This window comes from Perognathus longimembris, chromosome 26 (genome assembly GCF_023159225.1).
Source record: "Perognathus longimembris pacificus isolate PPM17 chromosome 26, ASM2315922v1, whole genome shotgun sequence".
In the NCBI taxonomy this organism is placed as follows: Eukaryota; Metazoa; Chordata; class Mammalia; order Rodentia; family Heteromyidae; genus Perognathus; species Perognathus longimembris.
Genome location: NC_063186.1, coordinates 3,748,326 through 3,769,895, shown reverse-complemented (window position 1 = coordinate 3,769,895; position 21,570 = coordinate 3,748,326). Strand labels below are relative to the sequence as shown.

At 48.3% G+C, this 21,570-nt stretch overlaps 2 protein-coding genes across 7 annotated transcripts; one reads left to right on the top strand and one right to left on the bottom strand.

The window, feature by feature from the left end:
• Positions 1–5,194: 5,194 nt before the first annotated feature.
• Positions 5,195–13,102, bottom strand: Cep70 (centrosomal protein 70). Its single transcript, XM_048334640.1, has 7 exons — positions 13,064–13,102; positions 9,904–10,006; positions 8,699–8,827; positions 7,813–7,903; positions 7,578–7,701; positions 6,632–6,812; positions 5,195–5,368 (listed from the first exon to the last, which is right to left on the bottom strand). Exons 2-7 carry the CDS (start codon positions 9,910–9,912, stop codon positions 5,195–5,197), a joined length of 708 nt encoding a protein of 235 aa, XP_048190597.1. The 5' UTR covers positions 9,913–10,006; positions 13,064–13,102.
• Positions 13,103–13,428: 326 nt separating this feature from the next.
• Positions 13,429–20,728, top strand: Faim (Fas apoptotic inhibitory molecule). Of its 6 annotated transcripts, none has more exons than XM_048334641.1 (6): positions 13,429–13,687; positions 17,229–17,285; positions 18,433–18,553; positions 18,878–19,106; positions 19,402–19,451; positions 20,265–20,728. In XM_048334641.1, exons 2-6 carry the CDS (start codon positions 17,242–17,244, stop codon positions 20,412–20,414), a joined length of 594 nt encoding a protein of 197 aa, XP_048190598.1. In that variant the 5' UTR covers positions 13,429–13,687; positions 17,229–17,241; the 3' UTR covers positions 20,415–20,728. The 6 variants fall into 6 exon arrangements, with proteins under 6 accessions (XP_048190598.1, XP_048190602.1, XP_048190603.1 ...); XM_048334643.1 differs by lacking the exon at positions 13,429–13,687 and adding an exon at positions 14,303–14,319 and having other exon boundaries at positions 17,227–17,285; XM_048334642.1 differs by lacking the exon at positions 13,429–13,687 and adding an exon at positions 14,415–14,453.
• Positions 20,729–21,570: the final 842 nt, after the last annotated feature.

Here is a 21,570-nt window from a genome sequence, read left to right as displayed (position 1 = left end):
GTTCACCTCAACAGGATTTTCTTTTAATCAGAAATTTTAGTTCATGTTAAGAACATGGCCAAGAAAAATATGAAAATACTTGTTCCAAAGGGTATGAAAACATGTAATAAAACACTGCTTGGAACAAATAATGGAGAATCCAGAAATACATCTATGCATCTCGAGAAGCATGACGGACGTACCATTCAACCCAGTGGGCAAAAAAGTGGCTGCTGCTAGACGCCCGTGGCTCACGCCTGCAGTCCTAGCTACTCGGAAGGCTGAGATCTGAGGATCTGGGTTCAAAGTCAGCCCAGGCAGGAAAGGGCATGAGACACTTATCTCCAGTAAGCCACTCAAAACCCAGAAGTGGTGCTGTGGCAAAATATTTAAACAAGAACCAAACCTAAGATTTACTTAGGTAATAATAGCAGCAACAACAAAAAAGTAAGATGGATTTAAATGGGCAGAGTAAGGGATTATAAAATCCTTAAATAAACTTTTAACCGACAGACATTTCTCAGTCATTAGTCCTCAAACAATACGTTTCAGCAGCTTGTAGCGTGCTTATCCCCTGCACTGGGTCCTGTAAGTACGGAGAGGTGATGGGCGAATATCACCTTTATTATATACAAACACTACAGCACTGTGGAGGCGGGCTTTTGCAGAGTGTGGTGCCCTGCAACTGAGTCCCCCCAGACTCCAAGGGCCGACAGCACAAGAGTTCCTTACCACGTGACGGTTTATTACACTGCAACAGAAAGCAGAAAGGTCCTCACTCACAACCACCAGTCTTTATGGCAGAGATTCAATACCTGAAAGTATCTCTGGTCAATTAGGGCCTGATGATGGTTTTCTTTGCTGGGCAGGTCTTTTCTTTCTGGGTCCTCAGTCTTTTTAGGACTGATAAGCTCTTGTAATCTAAACAAGGGAGAAAAAGAGTCAAGATGATACAAGATGTTTTCCGAGATGAGTACTAGAATGAAAAGGGCAAACTCAATGACCCAGCTGGCCTCCTCAGGGTTTTTGTCTCATTTGATTTCCATACACGTGAACTTTAACTGGGCATGCGCATGGAGAAAATGCAAATCATCCTGTCCTCTCGGCTGACCCCAGTCAGAAGGCCTCCAAAACAACAGCACGGGAAAGAGCTGGGGCGGAAGAGGGGCGCAGGCTCCCCTTGCGGGTCTGCGGAGCGCGGAGGCCGTGGGAGGCGGTGGCTGTGCGGTCTGCGGCGGCGGGGCCGGCTGGGCGCCGGAGCAGCCGTGGCCACGGCAAGGCCTCGAGTGCACCCGGGGGACATGCGGGCCGCCAGGAGCATCCGCAGACCCCCAGCACACCGCGCCCGTGGCTGTAAGAACTCCGCAAAGGAGAGGCTCTGACCAGAAGCCTAAGACCCCAACGCTCTCCTTCCCCACACGACTCTGGAGATCAGCTCCATCTCTCCGTACGCCTCTCAAGAGTCCCCAAACATCTTAGAACTGCCCCTCTTCAACGTCCGAGTCACCAGGGGATGTGGAAATGTGGGAGGGAGGGAGGGAGTCCAGGGCCCAGCTGCCCATGGTAAATCTGCTTCACATAGGGGTGAGGGGGCCCTGGCCCGCGTACTGACAAAGCCCTTCCTGTCCTTCAGGCTGCAGCCTCTTTGGCAGCTCATGTTTCCATCAGTGCCTCAGATCTGTTCCCAGACACTCCCAGCGGCACAAAACAAGAAAGAGGAGGCCTTGGGCAGGGCTTCATTTAGGCATGCCCCGCCTGCATCTGTCTGGTAATCACCTAGTACCACGCCACAGGGGGAAAACAAAACACACCACCACAGAACCCAGGGAGCCGGCCCTGGTGGTCTTCTGTCTTGCTTAAATGATGGCAGTGGGCGAACAAAGGCTGCTAATTTCAGCTTGGCTCACTTGCCAAGTGGATGATTAGAAATCTGATTCCGGATCTCATTTCTACTCAAGTTCTGCTAACCGCAATGTCGCAGTGCCAAACTTGTTTAGACAGCTACATACTGCAAAATTTCCAAACTAAAAATAAAAAAGTCATTTTTTTCAAAATCATAAAAACCAAGGCGGGTGGGTAGCAGTGTCTCGTGTCTATAATCCAAGCTACTCGGGACCCTGATATTTAAAGATCATTGTGGTTCAAAGCTATCCCAGGCAGGAAAGTCTGAGACTCTTATCTACAGTTAACCACCCCTTGAGCTGTAGCTCAAGTAGCAGAACACCAACCAGCCTTGAGCAAAAAAGTTCAGGGAATGTGTCCAGGCCCAGAGGTCAAGCCCCAGGGCTGGCGCAATAAACAAAGAAACAAACAAAACGCTGAAAACAGATGTAACTTGGAGTAAAATGTAATTACTTGACACTTTTCTTAAGGGCCTTTTCCAGTTTCTTCACTTGTTGTTTATAAAGTCTTAATTCATGCTGTGTTGGCCTGTAGAAAGAAATTATATGGAGTACAATTCAACGTCCTGAATGAAATGACAGCTGCATTCAATAAATAACAGAGCACTCTTCATCTCCTGTCATAAGCAAGCACACTCAAGTCCTTAAAATGTTTCTGAGGAAGTGCTGATGGCCACTGGGATCTTTCTTTTGCATAATTCCTTGTGTAAAACTTTTCTTTCACTTTTGTTGTTAACTTACAACTTTCCATCCAATGGATACAGAGGGCATCATAGAGAATACTATATCAAATCCTGGGGTGTCCGCCGCCTAGCTTTATCCAGCTGGAATATTAGGGATCAAATCTCTGGAGATTAAGCCTTGCCTCTACCTACAACGCCATGTATGACGTCCTTTCCCTTGGTCCCGAGCAGCATGCGCTGTCTGTCCTCCACCCTGCCCTGTATTCTCAAGCACCTCCTCAGTCCTTGCTATCTGTTTACACCAACAAGCACACACGGGCATGTGGTAGCTCTGCAGACGGCCGGGACAGTGTCGAGTCTACCACAGGGGACTGATGGGTGTTCGCCTGGCAACTTTGCGTCTAATGGCTCCCTGCCAGCAGGTGGCGCTGCCTCGCACTGCTTTGCGTGGGTACCCTTCTACTGACTTTTCCTGAAGTTGGGAAAGAGAAACCGGCTGCTAGGACAGTAAATAACACAGTGGGCATTTCAGAGCCAATAAGATGGCATATTTTAAATGCTTTCACCATAAAAAAATGGTCAGTATTTGAGGTAATTGGCATGTTAATTAGCCTTATGTTACATTCATACATCACATTTTTTTCTAAATGCCCCCAAATTGTGCTTCTTAACACACTAAATTCACAGACACAAGTCATGATTCTTTTTGTTCTAACAACAGTTACTGATGCTAATGACAACCGTCTTGCTGACAGCAGACAAAAAACTATGCATCGATAACATCATTTTATACCCCAAAATATACGTACAACTTTACAGATATAAAAGCATATGCCTATTTGGATGTGAACATCGAAAACATATGAAATATACAACTATAAATTGTCAATTTAAAATTTTGTTAAAAAAATGCTAGGTGAAGGGGCTGGGAATGTGGCTTAGCATTACAGTGCTTGTCTAGCGTGCATGAAGATTGGGGTGAGAGACACTCTTGGGGTGACGATCCCCACTGACTCTGCACACTTCCCCCCTGCGCACCTCACATATACACTCTGTGTATCGGGCATCAATGAGTCTTCAATAAAGGTAAAAGCTGCCCGCCATCACTTGCCATGACAGACAGCTGACTGGCAGGAGGGGAAGCGCACCCAGTGCTTTTGAGTTTTAGAGGAAGGGGCTAGAATGGCCCCTTCAGCTTTCCAAATCCCAGCACGTGCTTACTTGTCAAAGGACAAGGTTACTGAAGGTTCTCTCACCTGTTTTCCAAATCTTTCTGGAGGTCCAGTTTCTCACCTACAAGGGTATCAATCCTGGATCTTGATTCCTTGAGTTGGTTCTGTAATGACTGCAACATCACAGAAAAACAAAGTCAGTTTCCCTGGGTGGCCTACTCTACAGAAGCATCCCCTGGCTGGACAGCCCTCCTACCATGAGGAGGCCTTTGTAAGACGGTGAGGAATCCGTATCTCCGAAGTCTCTGTCGTCTTCTGACTGACTCTCATCTTCTTTGTAGTGCCTGTGAAAAGACATGTGCTGTGAACTTCTTATGAAAATATCTACTTTCTTAAAAAAAAATAGGTCCTAATCAAAAATGAACCAGACTAAAGTAAATCATACCACTGCCCTGTATTATAATGCATTTGTTCACTATCTCTTTTCTTAGAATTCATGAGAACCTCTACCTCACGGCCTAGAAAACTACAAAGCCTAAGAAGGGGTGGGGGAAAAACCTGTTTAATAAACAAACCAAACACAAATAAGACATCCACATTACTTTAAAGAATACATTCTCTGTGGGGTGACCCCAGCTTGTAGTCATGCACCACTGTGCCTAGCTGTATGTGTACCAGAGCTTGAGCTCAGGGTCTCGTGCTCTGGCTTGGCTTTCTCTTTTACAGCTAGCTCTCTACCACTTGAACTGTGCCTCCAACCTGGCTTTTTTGCTGGCTAATTGGAGGTAAGTCTTCTGGACTTTTTTGCCCGGGCTGGCTTTGAACTGTTACCCTCAGATCTCAGCCTCCTGAGTAGCTAGAATTATAGGTGTGAGCCACTGGTGCCCAGGTTGCCAGCATTTTAGCGACTGGGTACTGTTGGTAACTTGTGGAATAGCTTGTCAATCAAACAAAATATTTCTGTTTTCACCAATACTTGTGATTATGAAATATATTTATGTTTAATATAAATATGATACATTTTAGCCTAATCAGTAAAACAAGTGTCTCTATATTTATAAAAGAAGAACTTCAATAGTGATAACAGTACAAAGATTTCCATAATGTACTTCAAGTTTTAAAAGCTAGAGAAACTTTCCTTTTCATTACAAATTCTAATGCAGGATAATTCATACCTTTGTGAATTGATTTTTCTAAGTTTAGATTCATAGTAATCAATTAGACAAAGCAACCTAGAAAACAAGATATATTGAATTATTTTCCAAATGTATTATTATTTGTTTATTTTTGCCAGTCCTGGGGCTTGGACTCAGGGCCTGAGCACTGTCCCTGACTTCTCTGTGCTCAAGGCTAGCACTCTGCCACTTGAGCTACAATGCCCCTTCTGGCTTTTATGTGAGGCTGAGGAATGGAACCCAGGGCTTCATGCATGCGGGGCCAGCGGGGCGGGCAGTGGGCATTACTGTCTGTCCAGGACGCTGTGGGGAACTCTGCGGCAGAGGTAGGAAAACACTCTGTTCTGAGTGACCACACGATCCTCCTCCTCCTTCCTGAGTCTGCACATCTCCTTTTGCAAAGAAGTAATCATCTCTTGCTGTTCCGCTCGTTTCTTCTTGTAATGCTGGCATTTCATCTGCAAGACATTTTGTGAGGATGGTTATGACACGCACATGCAGGGTGCGCTGTTCCAACGGCTTCACACAGAGGCATCTGCACAGGCCACTGAATATGTTCAAGGGGCACAAAATAGAATCCCAACAGAAAACTGAAGGCCAAAGAAATAACAGAAACTATAAAGCTAAAAACTGTGATACCCAAATACAAATAACCAGAATAATAGATCAAAAAATAAAAATCACAGCTGCAAGCTGGGCACTGGTGGCACTGGGCACACCTATAATCCTGGCACTTGGGAGGCTGAGATCTGAGGATCACAGTTCAAAGCCAGCCCAGGCAGGAAAGACCATGGCACTCTGCTCTCCGGTTAGCTGCCACTAAACAGCCAGAAGTACAGCTGTGGCTCAAGTTGTAGAGAGGCAGCCTTAAGCAAAAAAGCCAAGCAACATTGGAAAGTCCTGGGTTCAAACCCCAGTACCAGCACAAAGAAATCCCCATCTATACCTTAATGGGAATGTAAATTGAGTCACTTTTTAAAAGTTTGACAGCTTTAAAAATTAATCTTATTGCTGGGTGCTGGTGGCTCATGCCTGTTACCCGAGACTCTTATCTCCAATAAACTACTCAGAAAAGGCTGGAAGTGGCGCTGTGGCTCAAGTAGTAGAGAGCTAACCTTGAGCACAGACAGGGACAGAACCTAGGCCGTGAGTTCAAAGCCCTAGGACCAGCCAAAAAAAATTAAAAGTTTATTTTGACTGAAGAATTCTGGGTGCTCCGGCCTAAGAATGAGTGGCCCCGTTTCTTGGGCCTCTAGCAAGGCCCGGGACCATGACAAGAGCACCTGACAGAGCAAACTCCTTTATATCATGAGCCAACAGGAGCAAGAGACTGGAGTCCCACAACCTTCTACGAGGCTGTGACCCTAATGGTTTAACGACCTCCCACCTCTAAGGTTCACCTCCTAGAGGCTCTACCACCTCCCGACAGTGCTGGCCGGGACCAAGCCTTTCCCTGCAGGCAGGCCATGCAAACCACATAGATGGATCTCACCTGCAAGCTAAATGCAAAAGGGTTGGATAGCAATTAAATAGTGATCTATCCCCACATGAAATCTTTTCCCCCCCAGTCAAACACTTGAGTTCCTGGATCTGACATAGAAAAATCAATGTTTCCTTGCTCCAAATTGCAAAAAAAAAAAAAAAAAGTCCACTGGACCAGGAGCAGCATTTCACTAACACCAGGCAGTAACCGTCACGGAAAGAAATGCGAGGAGCAGCACCTGTAGGGCTCTCTGCTCCTTCTGAAGCCCTTTTATTTTACTCTGTTGCTGGCAGACCCTATGGAGTGACTTGTCTTCCAGTTCACCAACTTTGGATTTCACGCCCTCCATAAGTTCTTCTAGGTCATTGGCTCGTTGCTCCTGGCAGTCTGCTCGTTTTTGTTCTAGCTGAAGTTCATTTCTAATTTAAGACACAAATCCTTCCCTTAGTATTAAAGTCAGGCAATTCCCCAACATACCCACCCAACAACTTGCTGATGTTCTAGACAGTCTTTCTCATTGTTAGTATTTCTTCTTTGATGGCTCCCCACCCCCACCAGATCTGAGGGACTGAACTAGGGCCTTGGATTGTGTAGCAGGTGCCCCAACTCTTGAATCACACCCCCAAGCCCTTTTGATTGCATTGGTTTTGGGGGTTGTTTTTTTTTAGATAGTTTCACTAACTTTGCCCATCTAGCCTCAAACTTCCAATTCTCCTGCCTCTATCTCCCCTGGTAGCTGATACATAGATAGACAGATCACCACGGTAGCCTTACTTCTTCTGTTTCCGTATTGAGGATAAACCCTGGGCCTTGAGATAAAGACACGCTCTAAGCTGGGCACTGGTACCTCACGCCTGTCATCCTAGCTACTCAGGAGGCTCAGATCTGAGGACTGTGGTTTACAGTCAGTCTGGGCAGGAAAGTCTGTGACTCTTATCTCCAATAAACTACAAAAAAAAAAAAAAAAAAAGCTGGGAATGGAGCTGTGGCTCAAGTGGTGGAGCATCAGCCTTGATCAACAAGAAGCCCATGGACAGCATCGAGGCCCTGAGTTCAAGCCCAAGGGCTGGCACCAAGAATAACAACAACGACAGCACAAAGCCCGGCACTGTGTGCGAGCGGCATCCCCGGGCCGGCCGGCCGGCCTAGGTCAGAAGCGGCGGGAGGAGCCTGGCCCGCCTCACTTCAGCTGCTGGTTGCAGTCGATGAGCTCCTGGATCATCTTCTGCTGCCGCGCTGTCTCCTCCATCAGCACCTTCAGGTTCTGCCTCATCCTTTGGGAGGACTGCTTGTCAAAGACGATGAGATCTGCATTTTAAACGGAAGGCAGAGAGTGGAAATCCCCGTGAGGCGGGACTGCTCCGTGAAAGCAGCAGCAGCCCTCGAGCTGATTGGGCAAGCAGAGGGTGATGTCATTACCTTTGAGGTCCGTCCTCTTGACGAGACACAAAGGTTTCAGGCCGTGTGTCATCAACAGCGTGTTTATGATTTCCCATTCTGCTTCTTCCTGCTACGATTACACAGAGAGAAAAAAGACTGACATGAAGAGCAACCTTCACGTAACATTTCCCATGTTCCAAGTAACAGATGTTCTGAATAACAGAACCATCTCCTCCAAAAGGTTTTGAAAATGTAAGCTTTTATGGATATCTGATAAAAACGAGAACAATGGGGCTGGGGATATGGCCTAGTGGTAGAGTGCTTGCCTCATAGACATCAAGCCCTGGGTTCGATTCCCCAGCACCACATATATAGAAAACGGCCAGAAGTGGTGCTATGGCTCAAGTGGCAGAGTGCTAGCCTTGAGCAAAAAGAAGCCAGGGACAGTGCTCAGGCTCTGAGTTCAAGGCCCAGGACTGGCAAGAGAGAGAGAGAGAGAGAGAGAGAGAGAGAACAGCGCATTGTTTAACTAAGGAAAAGGCTAGATTCTCTTCCTTCTTACGTCTTCCCTCACAAGGCTGCTAAGACTGTCAAAAGTAATAGAGCATTTTGTACTTATTTTTTTTTTTTGGCAGTACTGGGGTTACAATGCAGAGTTTCCAACTTGCTAGGCAAGCTTGCTACCTGGAGTCACATTCCCGACCCTTTGGCTTTTAGCATGTTTTTCGGATAGAGTCTCAAGGTTTTGCCTGGGTCTACCTTGGACCTCAATCCTCATACTACTTCCTTAAGTAACTGGATTACAGGCAAGTGCCTCAACAGCCAGGCCCAAGAACCTCTTACACGGAACCTGTTCTCTTCTGCAGATCTGACTTTCTTTGGTACAGACACTGAAGAACACTGGCTTGCGGTACTTCTGGTTTACCTGTTTTTCTATCAGGAGTCTCTGTGACAACTGACTGGCATCCTGGCTTTTAGGAGATGCTGGCGGTGAACTTTTTACTTCTTTTGAAGAACTAGAAGTTGAGACTGGTAATAAGTAAATTTGAGTGCCCTAAAGAAAAAAAAAAAAGAAACATGCAGCCAGAGTTAAAGGGAATTCTATTTCTAGGACTCCGCTGCTCTGCCAGGGCTGATTACTCTATGTTTGTCAAGGAGCAGAAATAAAGTGTACAATTTCTAAGTGAACATTAAAATTTTCTTTCATTGTTATTATAAAGGTGATGTACAGAGGGGTTACAGTTACATAAGTTAAAGACTACATTTCTTTGTGGACAATGTCACCCATTCCCTTGCTCTCTCCTAATTTTTTTTCTTGGCCAGTCCTGGGGCTTGAACTCAGGGCCTGAGCACAGTGTTCTTTGCCCTCTTTTTTGCTTAAGGCTAGCACTCTACCACCTGAGCCACAGCGCTGCTTCCAGTTTTTTCTGTTTATGTGGTAGTGAAGAATCGAACCCAGGGCTTCATGCATGCTAGGCAAGCCCTCTATCCCTAGTCTACATTCTCAGCCCCTTAACATTACTGTAAAAAGAATGAGAAGAGCCAGGAGACAATGGCTCACAACTGTAACCTTAGCTACTCAGAAGGCTGAGAATGGAGGATTGAAGTTCAAAGCCAGCCAGGTCAGGAAAGTGTGTGAGACTCTTATGCCCAATTAACTACCAAAAAAGGCAGAAGTGAACATATGGCTCAAGTGGGTAGAGCATTAGCCTTTAGCAAAATTAAAAAAAAAAAAAAAAAGCTCAGGGACAGTGTCCAGGCCCTGAATTCTGAATTCCAGCCCCAGGACTGGTACCCCCCCCCCCCCCCAGAAATAAAATAATGATGGCAGCTAGAGGAGTAGAACTGAGACCAGAATAGGGCTTCCCAGGCATTCTGACATACTTGTGTGGCCTTCTATTATTCAGTAAGCTAGACACTTGGTATCCTCATCAAAAACAGGGATAATAAAAGTACTTAGTTCATTAGAAAATACATATAGAGAACCAAATGTTTAGCACACACCAGGACAGAGGTGGTGATCAGAGTTTCAGAGTTGCTAATCAGCTGCCTGAAATAGTTCCTTAACCTCCCTGAGCACCATTTTGCCTGACGGGATTATTAGTTAAAAAGGAGTCACATTACACATACCTCAGCCATTGTGTATTCCTCTTGCACTTAATACCTGGTTATTCAAGTTGATCTCAATGAAATGATCACGCCATGAATCTCATGTCAGAAACTGGATCTTCATCTAGGTTTCAAAAAGATACAGACCAGGGCTGGGGATATAGCCTAGTGGCAAGAGTGCCTGCCTCGGATACACGAGGCCCTAGGTTCGATTCCCCAGCACCACATATACAGAAAACGGCCAGAAGCGGCGCTGTGGCTCAAGTGGCAGAGTGCTAGCCTTGAGCGGGAAGAAGCCAGGGACAGTGCTCAGGCCCTGAGTCCAAGGCCCACGACTGGCCAAAAAAAAAAAAAAAAAAAAAGATACAGACCAAAACCTTGAAATGGTCAGCCTGTTAGTGAGAACGGTCTTGGGTTATTCTCAGGGCAGGTATGCTTGGCACTGGTAACCACTGGAGCCTGAACACTTCCTGAGTGATGCTAAGGGACCCCAGAGCCTGCCGCCAGAGCCTCCTTCCTTATCTTCCCTCTCCCTGCTTCACTGAAACACTGGCCGGGTACAAGCCATCACTTCTGATCATTGTTCCTTTAAAAGGTAGGTTGTTCTGGCTGACAAGGGCACCACGCTGAAGCATCCTCACAGATGCCAACCATCCCTGAACAAAATGGCCAGGGCAGCCTCGTTTGCATGTGTCATCAAGCTCTCCTTTTCAGAGGTCCCTTCTGTAGTCTCTGAAACTTTTCTTTCTCAAGTGTTTCTCAAAAGTGTTTTCAGTTACTACAATAAATTTAGCATAATGCTTTCCAAGTCTCAAGTAATGCCAATGTGCAAATAATTTGTAGCAGCCTACTTACCACTTTAAGTTGGTATAAGACACAGATTTGGAACATTTGAGACTAAATGCTTCCCAAGGCCAAGGCAGTTGCTATATAACTTTTTCTACAAATGTTATTATAAAGGTGATGTACAAAGGGGTTAAGTTACAGTTTCATACAGTCAGGTAATGAGTAGTACATTTCTCTCTCTCTCTTTTTTCCTTGCCAGTCCTGGGGCTTGAACTCAGAGTCTAGGCTCTTACCCTGAGCCTCTCTGTGCTCAAGGCTAGTACTCTACCACTTGCGCCGCAGCGCCACTTCTGGCTTTTTCTGTTGATGTGGTACTGAGGAGTCGAACCCAGGGCTTCATACATGCTAGGCAAGCACTCTACCAAGCCACATTCCCACCCCAATGAGTACATTTCTTTTTGGACAATATCACCCCTTTCTTCTCGCAGATGCTGTAACTTTAATCCTAGTCCTAAAACCTAAAATAAGTGGGGGAGGGGGCTGGAGATGTGGCTTAGTGGTAGAGTGCTCACCTAGCATGCATGAAGCCCTGGGTTCCATTACTCAGCACCACATACACAGAAACAGCCGGAAGTGGCGCTGTGGCTCAAGTGGTAGAGTGCTAGCCTTGAGTACAAGAAGCTCAAGGACAGTGCCCAGGCCCTGAGTTCAAGCCCCATGACCACCACCACCAACAAAAAGTAAGCATGGGAGTAGGAGGGTTTATATAAAAATTGTTCACAGTATATAAAACCAAGTAAAACAAAAAATGTATAGATTCTGGAATTTTTCATGTTTCCCAAAGGTTATTAAATTTCTCCTTAAAAGTCTGAAGATCTTTAAACGTGTCTCATCCACTAAAGTCGTAATGAGCTGTTTCATCATTTCTGGGGGACAAAATGGATATAATAAACCATCGCAAGCAACTGTTCTTCCTCAAGCGAGTCTCGCAGAAATCTCTACGCTTCCTCGAAAGTATGGATTTCAAATTGCTATAGTAAAGGAACATAATAATGCTTTCAAGGCCTCTATGCAAAAGTCCAATTCTAAATGCAAAAATTACAATTCCATCTTCCAAGAGAAAAGACAATTCCAAAGGTAAAAACAAGAGAGAAGAAAAAAACTGTCCCAAATGCAAAAAAAAAAAAAAAAGAAAAAGAAAAAAGAACCAAGAAGCAAAAAAAAAAAAAAAATCTCACCCAAAATATTGCAACTTGTTTAGTGTGCCTTACCTAAGAATGGAACCCACCACAAATTAAGGGGAGGCGCAAGAACTGAGCTACACAATTCCCCCCTGGGGAGGCCAGAACGAAGCCTCTCCGGCCTTAGAAGCAAAAACTGCCCAACTAACTCCAAGCTAGCTAGCTAGCTCTCTCCAGAAGGGTGGGCGGAGGAAGCTCGGGTCAGCTGCTTGTCAATCCAGGTCCTCCAAGGTGAAATGACAGACAGAGAAACAAAAAGAGTGGATGCAGGAGAATCCCAATTACAATGGGCGATGCCTGGCAGGATTAAACCTAATAGTAAAATGAGGATGCGGTGAATCCTTACAGTAGATGGGGCAGGACCTGACCATCACCCACCACTCCCCAACCCCGCGCCCCAAACTTGCACACGGCTTATCCCACCCCACCCCACCCACCCCCGTCCCCGCCCCCCTCGACGCCAAGCCGGGACGCCAGAGGCTGAGGAATCCCGGAACCCACAACCGCCTCTCCCACCTCCCACCCCCCCCACACCTCCATCCACCCCCCCACCCCCATATTCACCCGTGCACCGGGGCACCGGGGCTGCCCGTCGGCTCCCGTCCTCACAATCACCGGCCAAGGCACCAATTAACCAGCTTTATTATCCAGACAAAGCCCCAGCTCTCCCCCCACCCCCTCCGCCCAGCCCCGGCGGGTGGGAGGGTGGGGTGGGCCGCCAAGCCGGGTAGGGCAGGGCGCTACACCGGTCCGCGGGCCCCAGGCCTGGAAATGGCGGGAACCGGGCCCGGGGAGGGGGGAGGGGGAGGGGGGCTCCCGAGAAGAGGCGGAAAATAGAGGGGAGACGCTGACAAGGCTCAGCACCACACACACACACACCCCTCCTAGGCGGGGCAAGTCGGGGGGTTCCCTGGGAGACGGCCCCTCAGCCCTCCGGGGTCCCCTCCCACAGGTAGGCCGGGCGCCTCACCTGCCCGCCGCGGCCCGCTTCAACTGGCGGGAACCCGACCCCGGGGAGGGGGGGGGGCCGCGGGGGGGTGGGGAACCCCGACGAGGCTAGGTACCCCCACTCCCACCCCCACCACCCCAAGAAATCCTCTCACCTCCCCACCCCACCCCCAGGCCTCCCGCGGCGCCCGCCCCGCAGCACACACCTTCCTCAGCCGCCGCCTCCGGCCCGCAGCCCGCCCCGCCAGGCCCCGCCCCGGCCCCGCCCGGCCCCGCCCCGCCGCCCGGAGCCACGCCTCCGCGACCGTTACGGCCGGCCGACGGAGGCCGGCCAATCGACCCCGAGCGTGACGTCGACTCGCCGCGGCTCGGCCACGCCCTCCGCGAACGATGCTTTCGGGCTTCGCGGAGGGAGGGGTGGGGAGTTGGGCCCGCCCCCAAAGCCTTCCGATTGGCTCTGCGTCTAGGGCGGGGCTGAATGCCCACGTAGACGCGGGTGTGCTGGGGCTGCGATTGGCTGGCGGGCGCTGTCACTAACGAGGCGCCCGGTGGGAAGGCGCCGGGAGTGTGTGTGTGTGTGCGCGCGCGCGTCCCAGGCGCCCCGGGTTTCGCGGCGGGGGAACCGGCCCGCCATGGCCCTGACGTCCCAGCCCCGGGCGGGGCGCTACCCCGGCTGGCGTCTGCAGGAACTGCGGTAGACGAGCGAGCGCCGCGTGTGGATCGCCTTCCCTCCAGGTGCCCACCTGGGGTCAGGCCCGGTCACGAGATGCCACGTGTGGCCCTGGACCCGACGCTCGGGACGCCGTAGGCCGAGGCCGATCGGGGAAAAGGTGTGCAGGTTGGGGGGGGGGCCGGAGGGGGGGGAGAAGGGATGGACGTCGCGGCTGACGCCCGCGGAGGCCCCCGGACTGCACGTCGCCCCGCATCGCCCGAGCAGCTGGAGCCTCCGGGCTGGGCTGGAGTCTAGAACCAGGGATCATTCTAGACCGAGGAGGAAAGCAGCAAAGCGGTCCGAGCCTGGCGGTTCGAAGCCACCCCGGGCGGGAAGGTCCTTTGAGACTAGTCATTCCCCACCAACCTGCAAGGGGCCGGAAGTGGGGGGGTGGCCCGAGCGGTGGAGCGCCAGTCCGGAGCAAAACATAGATAACATAAATAAATGCATGCTCGGGGAGGCGGGCCGCGCTGAGGCCCGGAGTTCAAACCCCAGGACCCGCACAGAGAGAGGGGAAACGGGGCGGGCGAGGTGGGGGGCGGGGTGCCGGCGCCACGTCCGGGCTTGTCCCCCGGGGAGACCCGGAGCGCGACGCCCCGCCTCGCGCCAGCCTCGCCTCTCCTGGCCTGACTCGCCGGGCTCCCGGCGGAGGCCGCGCGGCCTCGGGGGGCGGAGGGGGGTGGGGAGGGCGGATCGGAAGCAACCGGTGTCTCCCGGCCCGGCCCCATCCCCGCCGCCCCTCCTCGGCACCCCGGGAGCCCCTAGCGTGCGCGCACACACACACACACACACGCACACGCACACGAGTCCCAGCCCGGGCCTCCGACCTATTTGCACCCCGTGAAAGGTCAGACTCGTCGCTGGGGAAACCGTGGAGTGGAAAGGTACCGGGGTGGGGGGGAGCCCTCGGGTGAGCCTGGGCCCCGACAGCGGGATCAGAATGGATGATCGTGCAAAACAAGGGTCCTCCAAGCGCCGTGACCCGGCCTCAGCCTCGGCCTCCTCTTCCTCCCCCCACCCCCACCCCACCCCGGGCCCCGCGGGTTCCTCTGGGTGCTTTTACTGGCTGCACCCAGCCCTGGCCCAGGATGCCCTGGCCTGGGCTTGGACTAGATTTTAACTTCAGTCCCTGTGAGCTGCACAGGTGGTTTTCCTCTGTGTGTGTGTGTGTGTGTGTGTGTGTGTGTGTGTGTGTGTGTGTGTGTGTTAACTACTTGTATTCTGGATGAATATAGACCGTGACGTGTGTTTATGAAAGAGAGTTCCTAACAGAGATCTGTGTGTGACAGACATTTCTGATCACTCTAACGACTGGAGGAGAAATTGGGGATGGGAATAGATTTGATCAGACCCCAACCTACCTGTCCAGTCCCCCCACTGAACGTGTGCGGGAAGCCAGGCCCAGGTGACTCCTGTGGACTCTCCCAGTTACTTACTCTGGAGGCTGAGGGTGGGAGGATGGTAGCTCGAGGCCAGACCGGGCAAAAACAGCAAGACCCCCATCTCAACAGAAGTTGGGGATGGTAGCATGTGCCTATTGTTCCAGCTGTGCTGGGGATTGTAAGTCACAGTCCAGGTTGGCCTGGATAGAAAGTGAGACCCTGATCTGGGGTGGGGGTGTGGGGGAGGTAGAAATGTGGCCTATGTGGTAGTTCACCTGCCTAACTAGCACTTCTGGTTTTTGAGTGGTTAATTGGAGATTCGAGTCTCACAGGGCCTTTTCTGCCCTGGCTGGCTTTGAACAGCTATCCTCCTATCTCAGCCTCCTGAATAGAAACCAGGAAACAGGAAGTGGCAGTGGCTCTGTGGCTCAAGTGGTAGAGTGCTAGCCTTGAGCTGAAGAGCTCAAGGACAGCGCCCAGGCCCAGAGTTCAAGCCCCACAACCAACCAAAAAAAAAAAGAAGCAAGAAAAGGACTGGGGGGGCTGGGGATATGGCCTAGTGGCTAGAGTGCTTGCCTCGTATACATGAGGCCCTGGGTTCGATTCCCCAGCACCACATATACAGAAAAATGGCCAGAAGTGGCGCTGTGGCTCAAGTGGCAGAGTGCTAGCCTTGAGCAAAGGAGAAGCCAGGGACAGTGCTCAGGCCCTGAGTCCAAGCCCCAGGACTGGCAAAAAAAAAAAAAAAAGGACCGGTGGTATGGTTCTAGTGGTAGTGAGGTCCTGAGCTCAAAACCAAGTGCCCTAAAAGAAAAAAAAGAGCCAAACACCTAATTTATAGGTAGTCTTTGAAAAGCTGTCGAATGTATGAATGAAATACTGATGGTTGAAAGGATCTGAAGTCCAATGTGATCTAGGGGACTTTCTTCCAACTTTGCGGTCTTTTATACTTGTATATAAAACACTTTGCAGTTTTCTCAGGGGGGACTTGGTAATATTTGAAGTTTGTGGCAAAGGAAAAGAGGGCAGTACCTTCAGGTTTGAACACTGCATTGCTGTACTTTCTAGAGAATCTCAGTGCAAAATTTGGGTGACAACCCTAATTCTCCTCCGCTGGCTTAGTCTATTTGGCTTTTTCTCTTGCTGTGAATAGAATATTTTCTTTTTCTTCTTCTTTTTAATTAGTTATAGGATAGTATCCAGTTTCCTAGGAAAAACAATCTTAAGGCTTTTTTTGGCCAGTTGTGGGTCTTGAACTCAGGGCTTGGGCACTGTCCCTGAGCCTCTCTGTGCTCAAGGTTACTGCTCTACCACTTAAGCCACAGCGCCACTTTTGGTTTTTTGAGTGGCTAATTGTAGATACGAGTTTCACAGGGACTTTTCTGCCCAGGCTGGCTTTGAACCGTGATCCTCAGATCTCAAGCCTCCTGAGTGCCTAGGATGACAGGCGGGAGCCACTGGCACCCACACTACCTCATAACATGTGTGCGCTCACGGCGGGCCTTATTAAATTGATTATGCTTAAGTGAGTGATCCAAGTTTGTTCTTCAAGAGCTGGCATACTGGCCATTCCCCATAAATCCACCATTTCATGAGGTGCAGGGGTGAGGATTTTTATTTAACCCTTCTAAGATGCCCTGGGAAGATTGTATATCCAGAGGCATCATGTTTTCTGTATTCCCGCAAGTGTGTCTCAAATCCTTAGGGCTTTGAGAAACACAGAACCCAGAAGATCTGTTCCAGCGCTTGCAGCCCTGAGATGATGCAATATTTGAAATGAGTTAAAAGTTTACTCCCTAGTTTAGAGAAATTATAGCCAGGCACCAGTGGCTCATCCTAACTACTCAGGAGGCTGGAATTTGAGGATTGTGGTTCAAAGCCAAGCCCAGGCAGGAAAAGTCCATGAGACTCTCAGCTCCAATGAACCACCAGCAAACCAGAAGTGGCGCTGTGGCTCAAAATGGTAGAGCGCTAGCCTTGAGCAAAAAAGCAGCTCAGGGACAGTGCCCAGACCCCGAGGTCAAGCCCCGTGACCGACCAAAAAAAAAAAAAAATGTATATATATATATAAACCTGATTTACACGATTGAACTCTGAAAATTAAGATTGCAATTCTATAGTATATAAAAGCCATTTCTTTAGAAACTGCGTGCAACTTGAGACCAGCACTGCAAAGTTAGGGTAACTCTTTGTAGATGTCTTCTTTTCTGCTCCCAGTCTTCCTTTGCTGCATTTCTGCTTTTTGTCTTTCTTTCCCGCCTGCTAATTGGATTAAAGACTTTTGCCAACCATGGCATCTGGAGACGACAGTCCCATCTTTGAAGATGACGAAAGGTAAATGACTTGCTATGCAGTACAACCTGCCTTGGACAGTTTTAAGGTTATCTGGGTGCTTCAGAAGAGAGTCAAGTCGCCTCTGTGAAGGACACGCCTCCCAGCATGCAAAGCACAGGTGCCCCTTTGCCATCTAGAGCAGGAGAGGCGCCGACCTACTAGAGGTCGTCACCATCTACGCCCCTTTTGCCAGGGATGTGGGGCCCTCTTGGCAATTACTCCGGAATGAAGTCCATTCCAATTGCCATCTCTAATGTAGAGATAAAGGAAATCGATCAGAATGCGCAATGAGCCAAGCATGGGTGCCCACACCCGTAATCCTAGCTATTCAGGAACCTGAAGATAATGGCTCAAAGCCTTCCCAGGCAGTGTCCGTGAGACTCTTATCTCCAATGAACCAGCAAAAAGCCAGAAATGGGGCTGTGGCTCAAGTGGGAGAGTGCCAGCCATAGGTGAAAAAGCTCAGGAACAGGGCCTGGGGCCCAAGTTCAAGCCCCAGACCCGATATTGCACGCACATGCACAGATACACACACTGTTTAAACTGCTCCATAAATCTTGACAAGGCAGCATCCTTTGTTTTACAATTAGATTTCCTCTTATAATCCTGAGGATTACTAACTTGTATTAGTTTTATCTTGTTTCTAGGATACTTGTTGCTTCCATAGCTGTTTTTCCTTCAGTTCCAGTATAATAAACTAGAACTTTGTTTTTGTTACAGTGAATCCTCAGTGATTAGTTTTAAGTATGAAAAATTCAGAGGTCTTGTTTTGAACGTGATAAGATCTAAAATCACGCCACTGAGTTCTGGGCTTTTTATTTTTTAATGGAGCGAGGGGGAGTTAGGGACATATGAGACTTTTTAACAGACTTGTATACAAAACGACAACCAAGCTGAGAGTGCAGGATAAACTGATAGATTCTTAATCCTATTAGCAGTAAGGTGACTTTGTTTGGAATTACCCCGCTGTATACTCTCACATTCTCACATAGTTGTCCCGTGCAGAAACAGTAACCAAGAGGGAGAAAACAGGATTTCTTAGGTAAACTTAGGGCCTTCAACAAATAAAGCCTGATATTTTGTCTTGGAATAGTTGTTCTAGTGCTCCTTTGGCCCATGATAAAATGGCTTTCAACTCTTCCCACAGCATGGAAAAAATGACAGATCTTGTAGCTGTCTGGGATGTGGCCTTGAGCGATGGAATCCACAAGATTGAATTTGAACACGGGACCACATCAGGAAAGCGAGTAGTGTACGTAGACGGGAAGGTAGGAAATGGTCGCCTTGAGCCTCTTCATACGGGAACTCAGGGTTTTCTAACAGTATAGTTAGGATTCCGGTCTATGTTATTTACTGGGTAAAGCAAGCTCGTAATAGTTGTGGATCTCAGAATAGAATGTAGAATATTTTAGCTTAAAATGACTCTTTTCTAGAACCCTGACATCATGAATTAATAAAACGATCTTTCATGAACATGGGTCATTTGCTCACCAAACTTTTAACAGTAAATCTGTACTTTTTCTTGAGCTTGTACAATATTTACTAATATCAAATGTTACATCTGAGTTAATATTTTGTATGTACTTACATAGGAAAAGATAAGAAAAGAATGGATGTTTAAACTGGTGGGCAAAGAAACATTCACAGTTGGAGCTGCAGAGACCAAAGCCACCATAAACATTGATGCCGTCTCTGGCTTTGCTTATGAATATACCCTAGAAATTAACGGGAAGAGCCTCAAGAAGTACATGGAGAGCAGATCCAAGACCACCAACACGTGGGTGCTGCACTTAGATGGCCAGGACTTCCGAGTTGTCCTGGGTAAGTCAGTGCTCACGAACGGCATGGCAGTCCTGGGAACTCAAGGCCCGGCTGCTGTCCTTGAACTTGTTCACTCAAGGATGGCGCTCTACCACTTAAACACAGCTCTGCTTCTAGCATTGGAGATTTAAAAAGAAAAAATCTCATGGACTCTTAAAAAAAATAAGATTGAAATGGAATTTAGAAATACAGTGTGTCAAGCTTTTCCTAAAGCTAGTAAACAGGAGAAGTTAATTTTATTATTTTCTTTAAGTCAAAAGATTCGTAACTTCCGAAATGTATGCTACTTTTACAGAAAAAGACACTATGGACGTTTGGTGCAACGGAAAACAAATGGAAACAGCAGTAAGTTGACCTTTTCATTGTTCTCAAAATAATCCTTTAGATGTTAACCCCTGAGCTATTGCTGCTTTTGTCTTTTATAAGTGTAGCCCAGGGGGCTGGGGATATGGCCTAGTGGCAAGAGTGCTTGCCTTGTGTACATGAGGCCTTGGGTTCGATTCCTCAGCACCATATATACAGAAAACGGCCAGAAGTGGCGCTGTGGCTCAAGTGGCAGAGTGCTAGCCTTGAGCAAAAAGAAGCCAGGGACAGTGCTCAGGCCCTGAGTCCAAGCCCCGGACTGGCAAAAAAAAAGTGTAGCCCAGGATGGCCTTGAATTCATCTTCCTCCACAGTGCGACATTACAGGTGTGTTCCCTCATGCTCAGCTTCTAATTCTGGAGCTTTTACAATGAAAGGAGATGAAATATTCCTGACTCCAACCCCATACAGCCAGCCATTCAAACCTGTCCTCCCAGCTAGCTACTCAGGAGGGTGAGATCAGAGGATCAGATTCCAGTCCAGACAGGAAAGTGTGGGACTCTCATCACCAATAAACTCCTCAGAAAAGGCTGGAAGTGGAGCTGTGGCTCAAGTGGTAGAGCTAGTGCTCTACCACTTAGTGCTCTTATGCCTTGAGCATAAGAAGCTCAGGGACAGCACCCAGGCCCTGAGTTCAAGCCCCAAGGCCAGCGCTTAAATTTGAATTCCTAATGGAGATGTAAATCCAATCCGGGCTTCGGGTTCCAAGCTTGGAAAAGCTTCACATTCACCTTGGGGGTGTTCATGTCGTAGACAGAGGTTTCTGGGGCACTGATGCCTCTCTGTGCCGTCGCAGGGCGAGTTTGTGGACGATGGGACAGAAACACACTTCAGCCTTGGGAAGTACGACTGTTACATAAAGGCGGTGAGCAGCGGGAAGCGAAGAGAGGGCATTGTCCACACCCTCGTGGTGGACAACAGAGAAATCCCAGAGACTCCCGAGTGATTTCTCTTCATACACTGTAGTCCGAAGAAGTCAAGATCAGAACTTTTTAATGACTGGTAATTAAATATGTTCCACAGGTAACTTCTCGGTACATTTAGTCTGCTACGTTGGTTTGTTTTTTTTCAAGTCATTTGAAACTAATATTCCAAGGGTCAGGGGAGAAAAATTATGTGCGACCATAATAGCCATTGCAGTTTATTTTTTAAATAATGTAAAATGCTTTAGAGCCAAATGGAAAATAAGGCAGACCACAATCATTAGTGGTTCACTAACAGTAAATTGTAATAAACTGTGAAATAAAATTGGCGACTGGATATGTTTTCTGGTTCCATTGATTCACCTGCACTCTGATTGAGAGCACTTGGTTCCTGAACTGGGGAAAATGAGACATATTTTCTGTCAGTAGGTATATCAAGGAAACACCAGAATGGAAACATGAGTTGTTTTGTTTTGTTTTCTGTTTAAAAAAGAAAAGAAAATACCAGACTGGGTATCATGGCTCATGCCTATAATCCTAGCTACTCAGGATACAGAGATCTGAAGATCAAGGTTCAAGGCCAAACCAAGGCAAGAATGTCCATGAGACTTTTCTCCATTTCTCCTGCCAAAAGCCAGAAGTGGAGGTGTGGCTCATGTGGTAGAGCACCAGCCTTGAGCTTTAAAAAGCTAAGGGACAGGGGGCTGGGGATATAGCCTAGTGGCAAGAGCGCTTGCCGCGTGTACCTGAAGCCCAGGGTTCGATTCCCCAGCACCACATATACAGAAAATGGCCAGAAGTGGCGCTGTGACTCAAGTGGCAGAGTGCTAGCCTTGAGCAAAAAGAAGCCAGGGACAGTGGGTCAGGCCCTGAGTCCAAGGCCCAGGAAAGGCAAAAAAAAAAAAAAAAAAAAAAAGGGAAAGAAAGAAAGAAAAAGCTAAGGGACAGCACTATAGTGCCCTTCAAAAAAAAAAAAAAAACTTAAGTAAAATGATACAGACAAATAAGAAATGTTTCAGCATGCCTGAGGAGACGTTTCTGCCAGGTGTTGGTAGAAGCCCACTTCTGAGGGCCCTGCCACCAAAGTGGCGGGAACAGGACAAACAAGACTTAGACAAGCTGTCAGTTTATCGATTGTACCCACATAAGAAATACAATTCAGTCATGCGGTCTTCTTTT

Coding starts and splice junctions, on each gene's coding strand:
- Cep70 (XM_048334640.1), bottom strand. Junction 7,702..7,812: donor CAAGAGGACGGACCTCAAAG/GTAATGACATCA, acceptor TTTAAAATGCAG/ATCTCATCGTCTTTGACAAG. Junction 6,813..7,577: donor GACTGCAACCAGCAGCTGAA/GTGAGGCGGGCC, acceptor GTCTTAAATTAG/AAATGAACTTCAGCTAGAAC.
- Faim (XM_048334641.1), top strand. CDS start 17,242: ATGGCATCTGGAGACGACAGTCCCATCTTTGAAGATGACGAAAG. Junction 17,286..18,432: donor ATCTTTGAAGATGACGAAAG/GTAAATGACTTG, acceptor CTCTTCCCACAG/CATGGAAAAAATGACAGATC. Junction 19,452..20,264: donor GAAAACAAATGGAAACAGCA/GTAAGTTGACCT, acceptor GTGCCGTCGCAG/GGCGAGTTTGTGGACGATGG.